General features: G+C 41.1%; 1 protein-coding gene across 1 annotated transcript in view; it reads right to left on the reverse strand.

Annotated features, from left to right (window-relative positions):
* Positions 1-154: 154 nt before the first annotated feature.
* Positions 155-14,267, reverse strand: part of ZRANB1 (zinc finger RANBP2-type containing 1) — a 65,103-nt gene continuing 50,990 nt past the window's right edge. The window contains exons 7-10 of the mRNA XM_048505315.1: positions 9,606-9,726; positions 6,733-6,862; positions 2,083-2,312; positions 155-1,040 (exon numbers count right to left, since the gene is read on the reverse strand). Of these exons, the coding sequence (XP_048361272.1) occupies positions 822-1,040; positions 2,083-2,312; positions 6,733-6,862; positions 9,606-9,726 (700 nt within the window). The 3' untranslated portion in view covers positions 155-821. The remainder of the gene's footprint in view (positions 1,041-2,082; positions 2,313-6,732; positions 6,863-9,605; positions 9,727-14,267) is intronic.

Genomic DNA, 14,267 nt, shown 5'->3' on the forward strand with positions numbered 1-14,267 from the left:
CACAATTGTTCAGCATACTGTTCTCTGGAATACAGAGACTTCTTTGACTAATAGGCTGGAAGGAAGGAAAACAAACTATCCCAAAAGAAATGACACAAAGTATTAATAGACAGCAAGAGAAACTTTTAACAGAAAACAAAAGGGCCACTCGATCAAAATTTGTCATCCCTTCCAAAGATGTTTTTCCCTTTAATGTTTCATTTTATTATAATGGGCACAACAGCAACTCAAACTTTAATAAAATAATGAACTTATTTATGTCTGACTTACTCTGGATATATGGCATCAACAAAAAAGCCACATGATCTAAGCTGGGCAACAATAAGATTTCACATAAAGTGATCTTTCCAGGAAGTGTGTCGGACTGCTTAACATGTGATGCAAAATTACCAAGTTTTCCTGTAAGTCTTAAAAGGAACAGACACCCAGATACTATGTGCTTTTTAAGTGCCCTTGTTCAAAAGAAATTTCTTCAGTAATTTTAAGATGCTGGTAATACTTTTTCCTATTACACAACTTTCTTATACAACCACATGCGGTACATTTATAGACAGATGTACAATTGGAAAGAAAAATGCTTTCTGTCTAGGTAATAAAATTAGGATTTTGTTTCTTTTTTTTTTTACAAACGGTAGTCCAACCAATGTAACCGTCTTCATACATCAGATGAGTGCCTGAATTCTCCCCATGCTGATTTAAAATCCTATTTCAGGGTGCTTCCTGCTAAAAGTGGGTCATTATGTAACAAACTGCTAAAGCACGCACGCCACAGACTCTGGGGGCCACCACACATTATGCACATTCAGGTGTCTCCATTTTTCTCATTCATCATCATCATCTTCATCTTCCTCTCCATCTGAAAGGGAAGTACAGGGGCGTATTTGTCTATAACGGTCAAGCCACTTCTCCACCATCTGCGTTACCAGGGGATGGTTGCGCCGTCGAGAGCTTTTCTGCATAGCAACTAGGACTCCACCTTCTGTCACACAACAGTCCAACCACTCCCTGAGTAGCTTCTCTTGCTGTTCCTCATTGCCGATCTTCAGGGAAAGGAGACACACACTTAGGATGCAGTTCAATTCATACTACCAACAACTTAAAAGAAAGGTGCCTTCAACAATCTAGCCATCTGTAAACGACATCAGATACTTTCAGACTTTATAAAGATCCCATCTTTTCAGCACAAATTAGTTTATAAGGATGAGCAACTGGTTTTCTACACTAAAAGGACTAAAGTTGATTAGAATGCCCATTCAATCCATAAGGCAAGCACACAATGGATTACAGTTATCTCTTCCACGTTACTAGGGTTAGGGGCACAGTGCCCCCCCGCCCCCCCGCAATCTGGAAATCCACGTAAAAAAACCCCTCCCTTTGTTCCCTTGGCCCTCCCTTTGTTCCAGAGAAGAAGTCTGATTTTTTAAAAAAAATTAACCTTTAAAAATACATTGCGTACATTTATGGTATTAAAAGATAAAATATGTGATATTATACAATACTGTGCATATATTATATGTATTTCTGAGTTTCTAAACTTTTTTGTGTTGTCTACTGGCCTTCGCATGTTGTCTGTGGCTTCCGCAAAATTCCCATTTAATTTCTTCTGCTGACCTGAGATGTATCAAAACCATGATGGGGAAAGTTGTGATGTGGAAGGGATAACTGTAATTCAAATCCACTATTTCAACTAGTCTAGTTTTATGTTCTTTGAAAAGGATACAATGGTATGGTTAATTACTATGAAGTGGACTTCTATCTTTCTGCATGCCCCTTTTTTCCATTTTTCAAAAATTAAGGGTTTGTATCATACAAAACATACTATCCAAGAACATATGGTGGTTTATGGATATACGACAGCTTGGAAAGTCCTACAGATCTTCCCCAGAAGATAAATACAACTTAAAAAAAAATAGCTGAGCAGAAACATACTGATATAAATCTGGCTCACAATACTGACTATTTCCCTGACAAATCTGAAACATCCCCTCCCAAGAAAGCCAAAAATTTAGAGGCGCTTCTGTGCTAATACAGTTTGTTGATATTTACTTGACGATCTAATCCGAACAGCAGAGCGCTTCTTACCTCTTGAGCAGACAGGAAGTGAATGTGCAGTAGCTTCCTTTCACTGTCAACCAATGGTAAAAAAGTAATAGTAATATCATCATCAGTGTTCAAGTTAGCACCAGCACCTCGATTGCCATAGCCATCATTCTCCATGGCAACCAAAGCAGAGAAGTGGCCCCGTGTGTAGCCCAGAGCAATAGGGCTTTTCCAACAAAAACTCTGTTCCCATAACAAAGGCAAATATACACCTAAAATGAAGAGAAGGGGAAAGACAGCAGCACTCAGTACAGTATTGATTCCTGGTAAGAATACATGTCTGAATACATGCTGGATCAGTATTACAAAAACGTCTTGTGGCATCTTATAAATTAATAAATGTACTGATTTTGGGGACAAGAGCACACATGGTCAGATGCATCTTAGTTAGAAGTGCACTTTAGTCCACAAATTAATTAGTCATCAAGATGACCCAACATACTTGCTTTTGATGTGACAGACTCTATCCAGAATCTTGCCAGGTACACGTCTAATATACCTTTTAAGAGCTGGCATTGCGTTAAAAGGATAAGCATTTTCAAATGAATGGTATAGAAATGTTGTAATTTTAGCCCAGTGGTATGCCATGGTGACAAAGCAAACACAAACACACAGTCCCCTTCCTAAAATTGGCACTGAGGAGAATCAGGGCCCTGAGTTCAGTAACAATTTTGACATCAACAAGACAGACTTCAATCCAAAACCCCTCTGCATGAATTCTTTTTCAAGCGGCAAAGCTTTGAGCACGACTCAAATATAAGACTAAACTATAGTCAAGGAGTGGACTGAAGGGTTGTTCAGCCCAGTGCCACTTAACCTAACCCCTCAGCAACCTTATTATATATAACTCAATCTCCCACTCCTTTTACGGGCATCAAAAATTCCTGACAGAGACGCCTGCAAAACAACTAAGCTTGGAACGTGCTCTGCCTTGAGAGAGTTTAAAAATAGCAATGAGTAATCTAAGTGCATATGTAGCATAGCAACCTTTCACAGAGAACTGTGTCCAATGCATTTGCACTGGAGGCTACCTTCACTGCGTCTCCCAAAAGACAACCAAAACCAAATGGGCTTCATACACTCCTTTGAGTCCTCAAGTCACAGGTATCTGCCTTATGTAAACTTCATATCCCACATGCTATATGTGGAGGGAGTCCATATGCACACAGAGTTGAGATTTATACTAGACTGATTACCAGGCACTTCTGATTTCCTATGGTGACTATAAACTGTTTCGATGATTCAGATGATCCCCACTGTCAAAACATAGCATACGCAAAGCATCCCAAACTTAATGTCTTATTGAAGGCTTTCACAGCCGGAATCAACTGACTGTTGTGGGTTTTCCAGGCTGTGTGGCCAGGGTCTGGAAGTTTTTGCACCTACCATTATGCCCACATCTATGTGCAATTGCAAAGACAGCTGCAAATGCGATTACAAATGCAGTTGTGAATGTGCCTGCAAATGCAACAGCAAATGAACTGTAAATGAACCTCACCCAGAGACATGCAAATGTGTCTCTCTCTCTCTCTCTCTCTCTCTCTCTCTCTCTCTCTCTCTCTCTCTCTCTCTCTCTCTCCATGAAGTGGGCAAAACATATACCCCACCACACAATCATGCCTCACTGTGCCACAGAAAGAAACACATCTCACTGACATGCCTCTGAAGATGCCAGCCACAGATGCAGGCAAGTGTTAGATGCAAAAACAGTCAGGCCAAGGCCACACAGCCTGAAAAACCCAAGAAGTTGGCTTTCCCAACTCTTTATCTCCAGGAATTATGATGTTGCCAAATCTCTCATCTGAAAGAAATATGCACGTGCATGTTTTGGATGAAACAACAGTGCACCACTGTGTTTTCTCAGGGAGGGGTCAAACGATCCAATTATGGCTGCTGCCTCTGTGATCAATCTTCTGTTCGCCTTTCCTGGCAGACTTTGTAGGCACCAGAACCTGTTCTTAACAGCCAGTTACTTGTTCTGGTAGCAGGCCTCGTGTCTTTTCCGAACCAATGGTCTACTCACTTCCACAGCAGTCATCAAAAGGGCAGTTATAATGCCATTAGTGGTCCACCAACTATGAGCCAAGGTATTCTTACCCCAAACTTAATTATGGATATACCTGATTAAGCCAACTGGTAGTACTGCATTACTAATAGTGATATAATGTTCTCTCAAGCATTAAAAGTATAAGAACTACTATTTATCGCCCCATCCACGAGCCAGGCGCTCAGCTGTGGTGCCGCAACTGTGCCCAAGCACTGCCCCCAAAGGGTCTCCCCACTGCCAAGAAGCCTCAATAGGCTGCACCGGATTTACTCCAGCCAAAAAGGCAAGTTTAAGTGTGGACTGTGGCCCACCAACATAACTTAGTTGGCAAAGGCCAACTAATGTTGACTCCTCCCCTAGCCCTGCCCTGCACCCACTATGCCAGCAGCGGTGCTGGGGCACTGGGGCAGCATTCAGTGCCATTTACCAGTGGGGGTGGGTCGCAGCCACATGCTGGCAAGATCGCCCCTCCACTGGGTAAGTGCACTGGGGAGGACAAATCTACCCTGAAGTGGATTTGGGTCCTTCCCTTTGGAAGGGGCTCTGAGGCCCCTTCTGCACACGTAGAATAATGCATTTTCAATCCACTCTCAATGTACTTTGCAGCTGGATTTTACTGTGCAGAATAGCAAAATCCATTCGCAAGCAATTCTGAAAGTGGATTGAACGTGCATTATTCTGCACGTGCAGAAGGGGCCTCAGTCAAGTACTACAACTCAGACCAATCATTCTTTCTCTCATGCCTTGTCTTCTCAAAGAGCCAAATCTTGTAAAGAGTTAAGAAAATGTTCTACTTTGAAGCACCTGCATTACATTTTTTAGCAGTTGAAGCAAAAAGATACTTAGAATTTTCTGTTCCAAATATTTTAGCTAAAACAAAGGGGTTATGTGTGAAGCTTGCGATTTAGCATGAAAATGTATGTTGAAAATAGTTAATGAATACACAAATGGAGCAGGAATAGTAAGCCACAGAAACAGCCACCAAAAGAGCTATTAATGCCCCCAACCATCCGAGACATGGCATGTGGCAAAATAAAACACGGCCTTCTCAGCAGTGGCACCAAATTATGAAATACAGTCCTGAGGAAAGCCCATCTGGCTCTACAATGTAGTCACTTAGGAAGCAGGTGAAAGCTTCAAGAAGTAGTAAATTACTAATGCTCCTTTTCAGGTTGGTTTCTGTAGAACAGTTTCTTATTAGTTATTCCTCTCCACCTCTTTTCAAAAGCTTTATCAAACAAGCAAAGCTTTGTAGTACCCCCGAAAGATCTCCAATGTGACAGCTCCCCTCTTCAGGGAGCCCATTCTACGATGTGGGAGCCATGAAGGAAAAGAACTGGGCTTGTTTGATGCAAGGTGGTCTGCTCTAAATAAGGAAGCTGCCAGCAGATGGCAGTCTAGAGTTGGTGCACAGGAACACATGGTTCCTACTGGTTCACTCACAGCAATACAGTTATTGCCATTAAGGACAGCTTCATGTCTATTTCACCACTACACTATCTTCTTACCACTTGGTGAGCCCACTCTGCCAAAAGGCATCTTTCCTCAACACCATGCTTGGAATATTACAGCACTTATTAAAAAGGCCCTATGAGGATGCACATGTAAGAACTGGAGACTCCCTAAGGCATACACATTTTTTGTCATCAACATTAGTTCACTTCTACAAAAACAGGACAGCAGTAACAGAAAATCATACCTACCATTCCATGAAGATCTGTTAAAGCCTGGCAGTATTGTGCTTCTTCTAAAGCCGGTGGTAAGCCCAACTATAGTTATCAGCTAGTCAGATTTTGCATTTGGTGCTGCTACATTATGAGAAACATACAAAATCCATAGAGAAACCCCACTAACTTGAAACTTTTTGGATTCTAAAGTTACATTGCATATTGCTGACCAATCCTGAAAATAGAAGATGCATACCAGATGTGCTGGATATTATTGTCCCATCAATAAAGGACATGTTAAATGGTATTAACAACATTAGTCCCTCACTCTACTCCAGTTGAATGCAACTGAATCTCTTCTTCCAGCGAGTAAGACATTATAACAATTTCTGTCTCTCCATTGAGAAGGTAAGAGAGCAATTAACATGAAGTCTACTAAAAGCTTAATACATCAGGTAAGTTATATGAATCTACCAGGTTCAAGTCTAGCAGCACTTTAGAGACCATTAAGATTTTCTGATATAAACTTTCAAGAATCAAACCATCAGCTTGGGGGAGGGGGGGGGGCAGGGGAAGTAGAGGAGGGTTTTTATTGTTGTCTGTTTTTTAACATTTGTTTTTTATTGGTTCTATTATGGTAGAAGTATATACTGTTGTACTGTTCCTATATTTTTAATGTTTTAATTTAATTATTGTATTTTTGGGAAATTGTTGTGACCTGCCCTGAGCCATATGGGGATAGGCCAGGATAGAAGTCGAAAATAAATAAATGAATAAAAATAAAGCCCTTCTTGTCAGATCTAGCTGTTCTACTGCAGACCAAAGCAGATACCTTCTGAAAATAAAAATACCCTCGACAAATTCAAAATATATCTTCTCTGTTTTTCAAATATTGTTACTGATCATGGCAACACTTACCTTGAAAACGGGTATATCCTAAAGTTTCTCCCCGGAAACTCTTGTAATATTTTACTCCATAAACTATTATTGGTCTTCTAAGAATATGTGCAAGTACAAAAATGTGTGTCTGTTCCAAACTTGCTCCAGGCTGTTTCAAACAGAAAAGTAATATTTGAAATAACTGTTGTGATCACATGACACACAGCAATTAAATGAGTTTTTGACTTCATACTAACCCATGTTCCATCTCCTGATGTAAGGAATTTCAAGTGTATACCTACAACATTAACTATGCCTTACCCACCCCTGAAGGAGGAGAAGATTATTTTTACAATTGGCGAGAATGAAAGAAGCTTCACAACAATACTCAGTTGAATTTAAGCATGTTTCTTGAACAGAATGTGTTTTCAAGGTTGTACACAAAATTCCAGAGTACTTAAAAACCCATCACTGGGCCAGTACAGATGTTTCAAACATTAAGTGAGAATCCATTTAGTAGTAATCAAGAATTACATTAATACAACCATCAAACAAATGAGAAGTGGTTCTTCAGAAAACCAAAAGACTAAGATAGCAAAGCAAAGAACATTCAGAGTATCCAAAAGACAGGAATTATCACACAAAAATTACTTGAAAAGTATATATCCCAGATGGAAGGATATAAAGAAGTACAAAGACATCTGATGCATAATTTTACCAAATCTGTTTTGGTAGCTCTGAAGCATAATTTTACCAAATCCAGAGAAACATGGATCCATAACTTAAAGGAGCACAAACAATTAGATTTACAGGACAATATGATGCAATCAGGATTCCATCTGTGCAATCTAATGGGAATTTTGTGCCCATGCCAAGCCAGGTCCGTAAACGTTCAGAACTAAGCTAAAAGAAATCGGAAGACTGGGTTCACCCAACTGCTAAAAGACAATGCAAAGCTGCAGCCCTTGAGAGGTGGGCAAAGATGTTTTCCCACTCATTTTCCCCCCACCAGAATGACACAGCAGGCCCACATCTTGATATGAGGAAGGAGAGAAGTACATGTGACTGAACAGATGGTGACAACTCAAAAAATGTCAACTATAGGAAAGCTTGTTTTTGTTACTCAGGGTTTCCATGAAGGTCCATCAATGGAAGAACAGAATTCCTAGCTGGAAATGGGAACAGGAAAGATCAGGAGAACTGAAAGGAAAGCACTACCATACTGACAGCTGTGTCGTTTCTCACCTGGACATCTAGGACATAAAGCTTAATGAAAGAAGATGGCTGCTGTTCTGCATAAAGCATAAAGCAGGCAGCTCTGCTGAAGACTGGCTATGTGGTGCCCTCTTCACAGTATGAGCTCAAACTGAGATGGATAGAGGACACTGTGCTATCCTTAACAGAGTTTAAATAACAGGCATCTAGACCAGGTGTGTCAAACTGATTTGTTATGAAGGCTGGATATGACATAAACGTGACTTGGACAGACCAGGTCCTGGAGGCGGAAGGCTGGCTTACCAGGCCAGAATGAGGGTGGGGTGGGGTGGATGCCTAACCTGGCAAGCCCACAGCAGAGTCACCAGGCCAGATGGGAAATGAGGAGAGATCCCTCAGCTGGCTTGAAGGCCTAATAATCCCTCTCAAGGGGTCACATCTGGCCCCAGAACACATGTTTGACACCCCTGGTCTAGTTCAACATTTGAGCCAGCAGATTTTGTGAGTCTAAGTACATACATGGAATGTTGTACCCTGGAAAGTGGCACTGGACTCAAATTGTGTTCTACTACTACAGACTAATATGGCTACCCACCTGAAACTAGCAAGCACTGACTGGGAACACGGTGGCTATTCCACTTTCTCCCATTCTCTGAGTGAGGTGCTGCAGTTGACACAGAAGACTGATGTTCTGCAGTTATCTGGAAAGTGCAAGCTTATACATCCACAGGCAGGATTTTAAAAAAATCTTGGTTTAAAGAAAAGCTTTTGAAGAGTGTTAACAAGGAACTGAGAAAAGAGTGGAACAAGGAACTGAGAAAATAAGAACAGTTTTGATGGGAAAGGCAAATCACAGAAACAGAAAGAGTCTGAAGGAAAGGAGATGGAGACCTTGGAAACAGAAGTGGAGGAGATCTCACAGGACTGAGGAGGTGGAACAAATTAAAGAGCCTCACTAGTGGGATCTAGCAAAGGTATGAAAGTGTTTCCATCCAGAAACATATGACTGGCATGTAGAAAGATTTCTGACATCAAGAAAGACCTCCGCTAGTTGTGAGATGAGTTCCTGGGAGAGTTCTTTATCAAAATGTTACTGAGTGAATGTTTAGGTGTATGATGTCACTATGAACCAGAGACAAGTACCTGGCTGGAAGTAGTAGTAGCAAGGATGCTTCAGCCAGGTGCAAATGGGTCATAAAACCAGGACTAATGTCACCACCATGGGGTTCTGAAGACTGTCTGAATTGTCCAGGGGTATCTTACTGAGTACCCAGGTGGTGAAAGGTCATAAAGAGACAAAATAAAGAAGTGCCTTTGACAAAAGGACTAAAGAAGAATCTCTCAGAGATCATGGATGCATGGTACACCTTGTAAGCAAAAAAGAACTCCTCTAGTACAAGAGGAAAGGTGCAAAACTGGAGGAGAGGCAGAAAAAAATGCCAGAAAGGACAGTCCTGCTCAAAATCATGAAGGCAGAGAAAATTTCAGGGCAGCCACTGCAATGGTCAAAATCTGAATGGGAAAGCACAGCTCCATGCCTTAGAGCTCTTGTCCTTGAGTTGGGCTGGAACAGACTCTACATTTTTTTAAGCAGTCATAGATGAATCACAGAATCCCTATAGTGTAACTGTACAGAGATCACAAATAACTTAAGCTTGCAGAAAGAAACCACACATATCTAAAAGAGGAAGATTCACCTGACTAGCGAGAGAAAGTATAAATGCCCAGTCTTCCTGCCATTGTTCCTCTCGTAGCGAGAAGTGTAAACCAAAGCTCTGGGAGTACCATGACTCCCATTCTTTCCATCGAGTATAGAACCTGTAAAAGAAAGAAACACAACAGAAGTAAATTGTCTTGTCATTCTTGTCAGATCACATCAAAACTGTGCAAGAGGAACTCAAAACAAAATTGCTTAAATTCTCCTTGCGTCTCAGTGGGAAAGGTGGACCGTAGACGAATAAATGAATAATTCCACCTCAGCCTCAAATAACTACCTTTCTTACTTCAATTGCAGAGAAAAAGAATAAAAAACAAAATAAATAACAAAGTCTAATGGAAACTAATTATCTGTCTAATATGCAATCAATCAATCAAAAACCTTTATTGGGCATAAAAACATCATGTATCAAAATTACAATAGAAAAGCACTATTGCACTTCATGTAAAACATCATGTGTCAAAATTACAATAGAAAAGCACTATTGCACATCATGTAAAACACGCATTAAAAATGTGGCTACAGCTTCAGATATTTCAATATTAGGATTGTTGTTCAATAACTTCGTAATTTTTGTTTTATCTGAGAGCATTGCAAACCCTGTTGGTAATAAAACAGCCAAATCAGCTCTGATGTTGTTCTATTTTGGGCAATAGAGCAAGACATGAGAAAGCCTAATATGAATTACAGTCCAGTTACCATCACTCTGTGTAAGTGATATTAGTATAAAATTAATCAGCTCAGGTATATAGTCCAGTTAGTTATTTTTTTGCTATAGTATTTGATAATTGCTACAAAGGGGGAAAAAAGGCATATGGTTCCTTGAGATGAATAGTTTTAAATATGTGCCAAAAAGTAAAATTTGAACTTACCATAAACTTCCACTGAGTGGTCCCAAGGTGGGGCAGTGTTTGACTTCCTCCTCTTAGTAGCAGACAGGGTCATTGACAAAGACAACACCAAGGAGAGGGGCTTCCCTCTCAATTCCCAGATCGCACCTAGAGCCTGGAAAAGCCCCTCTGGAATTATCAACTTAGAATGTTACCAGATGAATGTTAAAAAAAAAACCTAATCCAACCTGGGTATAGAGCCGTGGTGGCGAACCTTTGGCACTCCAGATGTTATGGACTACAATTCCCATCAGCCCCTGCCAGCATGGCCAATTGGCCGTACTGGCAGGGGCTGATGGGAATTGTAGTCCATAACATCTGGAGTGCCAAAGGTTCACCACCACTGGTATAGAGAAACACAGAGACAGAAGGCCACACTACCAAATTCAGATTGCCTAAGCCAAGGACAGTAAGTGCAGGCTGTCTCTGAAGGAGACAACCTGAGATTTTAAACCTACACCTAATGCTCAAGAGAAAAATGTGGGTAGGAAAACTGTCCCACAACAAAACCACTGAGAATGGAAGTTCATGGTAGGTTCAATCTGTTTTCTTTCTCCAGTGGTTCCATGTGGGGCAATCTTTGACTTCTGGGGTGTAAAAGTGCCTTAGTGTACCCCTAAGGATGGGAGAATTTTACTGCAGCAATCTGCCATTATCAATCTACTGAAAGCAGCACCAGGAGAGATAAAGGGCTGAATTAAAGGTATGAGATGACTTCCAAACTGATGCCTTAGGCACAGTCTGCAGAAGAAAACTCATCTGGACTGGGGAGCGCCTGTTCCCCACCCCCAGAAGCGCATTGTAAACTTCAGGCTAGTAGAAACCAACCTACAACAGACACTAATACTCTAGAACCAGGCAGGAATTTCTAAAGGGAATGTAAATATAAAGGGCCTCTGATTTTCTGCCCTCCTTAGCAGCAGAAGACTTACAAAAATGCCTTCAAAAATGTAAATGAAGCCATTCCTGCATCTAAGAGCAAGGAGGACTTCTTCAACCCTCTCCAACCCTATGGAAGAAGCTGCTAATTTGGGGGATGAATTTGGACCTACCTGAAGGCCAATCTTGTCCATAGGAAAAATGCTCAGTGATGGTCACTGAATTGAATTTGCAGACTCTTAGAGCCGATGTACTCTCAATCAGAAAGGCCACTTTGAAGGTTATTCCTGTAGGCCAGACAGAGGAGACACTGGGAGTTCTGCAATATGAGGTACCAGCATTTTTGTTTAAACAGGGCCAATTTCCCTTCAGTACTGTACAGAAACGGCTCCTGAGAATTGCTATTTTTCCCATTGGGAAAACATACCGGCAACGTTATCTCTCCTTGTATATTTCCCAGATGAGGTAGACACCTGCTCCACACAGGGCATTTTAGGTCAGGAAAAGGGCACAGGGAGAAGGTATCACTGACTGTGCTGTGGTCCATTAGGATGTGCTTGTTAACTGAACTTTCTTTTTTTTAATGGAAATCCCAATCCCTTAGCTACCAATGCCTCATCTAGAAGGCTCTTTGAAGGGACAAGTCAACAGCTATGGCCATTCGACTTGTTTCCTAGCACAATTCAAATTGTTGGTCCTTACCTCTAAAGTCCAAAGTGGCTTGGACCTAGGGTGCTTGAAGGACCATCTCTGCCCAGCCCATCAACTAAGACCTTCCTCACAAGCCTTGTTCTGCATGCCCCTGACTTCAGAGGTGAAGTGGGTGGCAACCAGAGAAAGAGTTTTTCAGTGGCGGTACCTCACCTGTGGATTGCACACCCTGAGGCCCACCTAGCACACAAACTACTTTCTTTTAAGCACCATGTCAAATAATTCTGTTTAAGGGGCTTTAAAACATAATCTTATAGTTCATTTTCAGCCTGATAAATGTTTAAGGTACATTTAAAGCTACTCTTATGTTTTATATTGTATTATGCTCTGCTGTGTTTTGAAATGCTGTGTTTTTTTAAAAAAAAATGATGTTCCATGTTTTTCTTGTCTTTTTCTTTGTAAGCCAATTTCATCAGGTTTCCTAGACAGATGTCATAGACGTTTTCTAAACAAATTCCAGATCATTAAAGTGTTGGACTAGAATCTGGGACACCCAGTGTTCAAATTACCACTCTGCTTTTTGGATGACCTTGGGACAGTCACACACACTTATCCTAATCTACACTATAGGGTTGCTGTAAGGATAAAATGGAGGAGTAGAGCATGCTGTAAGCCACTCTGGGTCACACTGGGGAGAAAAATAGGATACAAATGAAGTAAAAAAAGATAAATAGTGCTATTTATCAAAAATCAGACTGCAGGAATTCTAGCAAACTACATTTCTCAAACTTATATGGGTCTATGAATCTCTCAAAGCACCAGAAAGCAAATACATGTTAGTTGCGACTGTAAATGCTTCATCTGGTTGAGGGTGAAGTACTGACCCTTGGGTAATAGTCGAGGCTCTGCAGAAGACACCATGGCATATGGAAAGACTACCTGAGAAGGTCTTGTAGCCGTGGCCTTCTTGGTCAGTGTGGAATGATTTCAATATTTTTTTCTTTTTCTGCTGATATCTGGCAGCAGCTCTCCTGAGTCTCAGGTTGAGGTCTTTCACATCACCTGCTACCTGAGCCTTTTAATTTACAATGCCAGGGCCCAAAACTTCTACATGCTGAGCAGATGTTCTACCAGTGAGCCACAGTCCCATCTCTCCTCTCTAGGGGTCCAAGGGCTGCTTACAAAGTCTCAAACCAAAGTCTCAAAAGGGGTACTATCATCATTACCTCCTTCCTCAACTAATATACTTTCCATTGTAACAGCGATGCTGCTTAATTGCTCCACTATTTAGGAGCTGAGTTGACCGTCTTGATTTAGTTACTGCCATGGCTCTCTCCCGGTCAGAATAGGACCACAATGCCCAGCTCCACTTCGCTGGAAAAGCTGCTGCCAGCTGTCTCGGGTGTACATTTCACCCACCAAGGGAAATGAAGGAAGAGGGAGAGCAGGAAAACTCAGTTGGAGAAAGGACACATCAAAGGGAACCATGCTCTTCTACTGGCTTTGAGGAATCAAAATTACCACAGCTCCTTGACATGGAAAACAGAAGAATTGTTTCCTAATTTAAAAAGTGACACCAACAAATGAAACAAGAACTGCTAGTAGGACAGGTTGAGTCTGGGGATTGCAGGCAATTTCCTTTCCTTGATGTTGTCTTTGTGGAGAACCCTGTCCACTACCAAGAGATGGTATTACCCCAGAAGTCAAAAATTGCCCCACTCTGGAACTACAGCAGAATATTATAGTTACAACAGTATGATGTTTTATTATTCCCAGTCCACTCCATTACATCACATCAGCAAACACAAATGGAAGTCAAATGTTTAGCAACAACAGTAACAATCCGCATTTAAAGCTTAAGTTTATCAATCCTGCAGACAGATATTCAGATCCAGCTTTCCACGGTCTCAAGCATGGCATTCTGATCTGAACTATAATCTCTCAAAACTTCTATATGCAGGATAAACAGTTTGGGGCTTGCCAACCTTTTTATTTTCCCCTCCTGCCCCCACTTGCTAAATTTTATTTAATGCAAGGTTACACTTTCTCAAATATGCTACTAGATTAAATTCATAGGTACATTTCTGAGGAACAGGCGGCAAACTACTCTTACCAAAGGTTTCTGATATAGTAAAATCCAATCTCTTGTTCACCAAGACATACTCAGACATCAGGGAGAAAAGATGACATGGTCTCAGAAATTAACCAGGGTCGGTACTTGG

This window comes from Sphaerodactylus townsendi, linkage group LG08 (assembly GCF_021028975.2).
Source record: "Sphaerodactylus townsendi isolate TG3544 linkage group LG08, MPM_Stown_v2.3, whole genome shotgun sequence".
NCBI classification, from domain to species: Eukaryota; Metazoa; Chordata; class Lepidosauria; order Squamata; family Sphaerodactylidae; genus Sphaerodactylus; species Sphaerodactylus townsendi.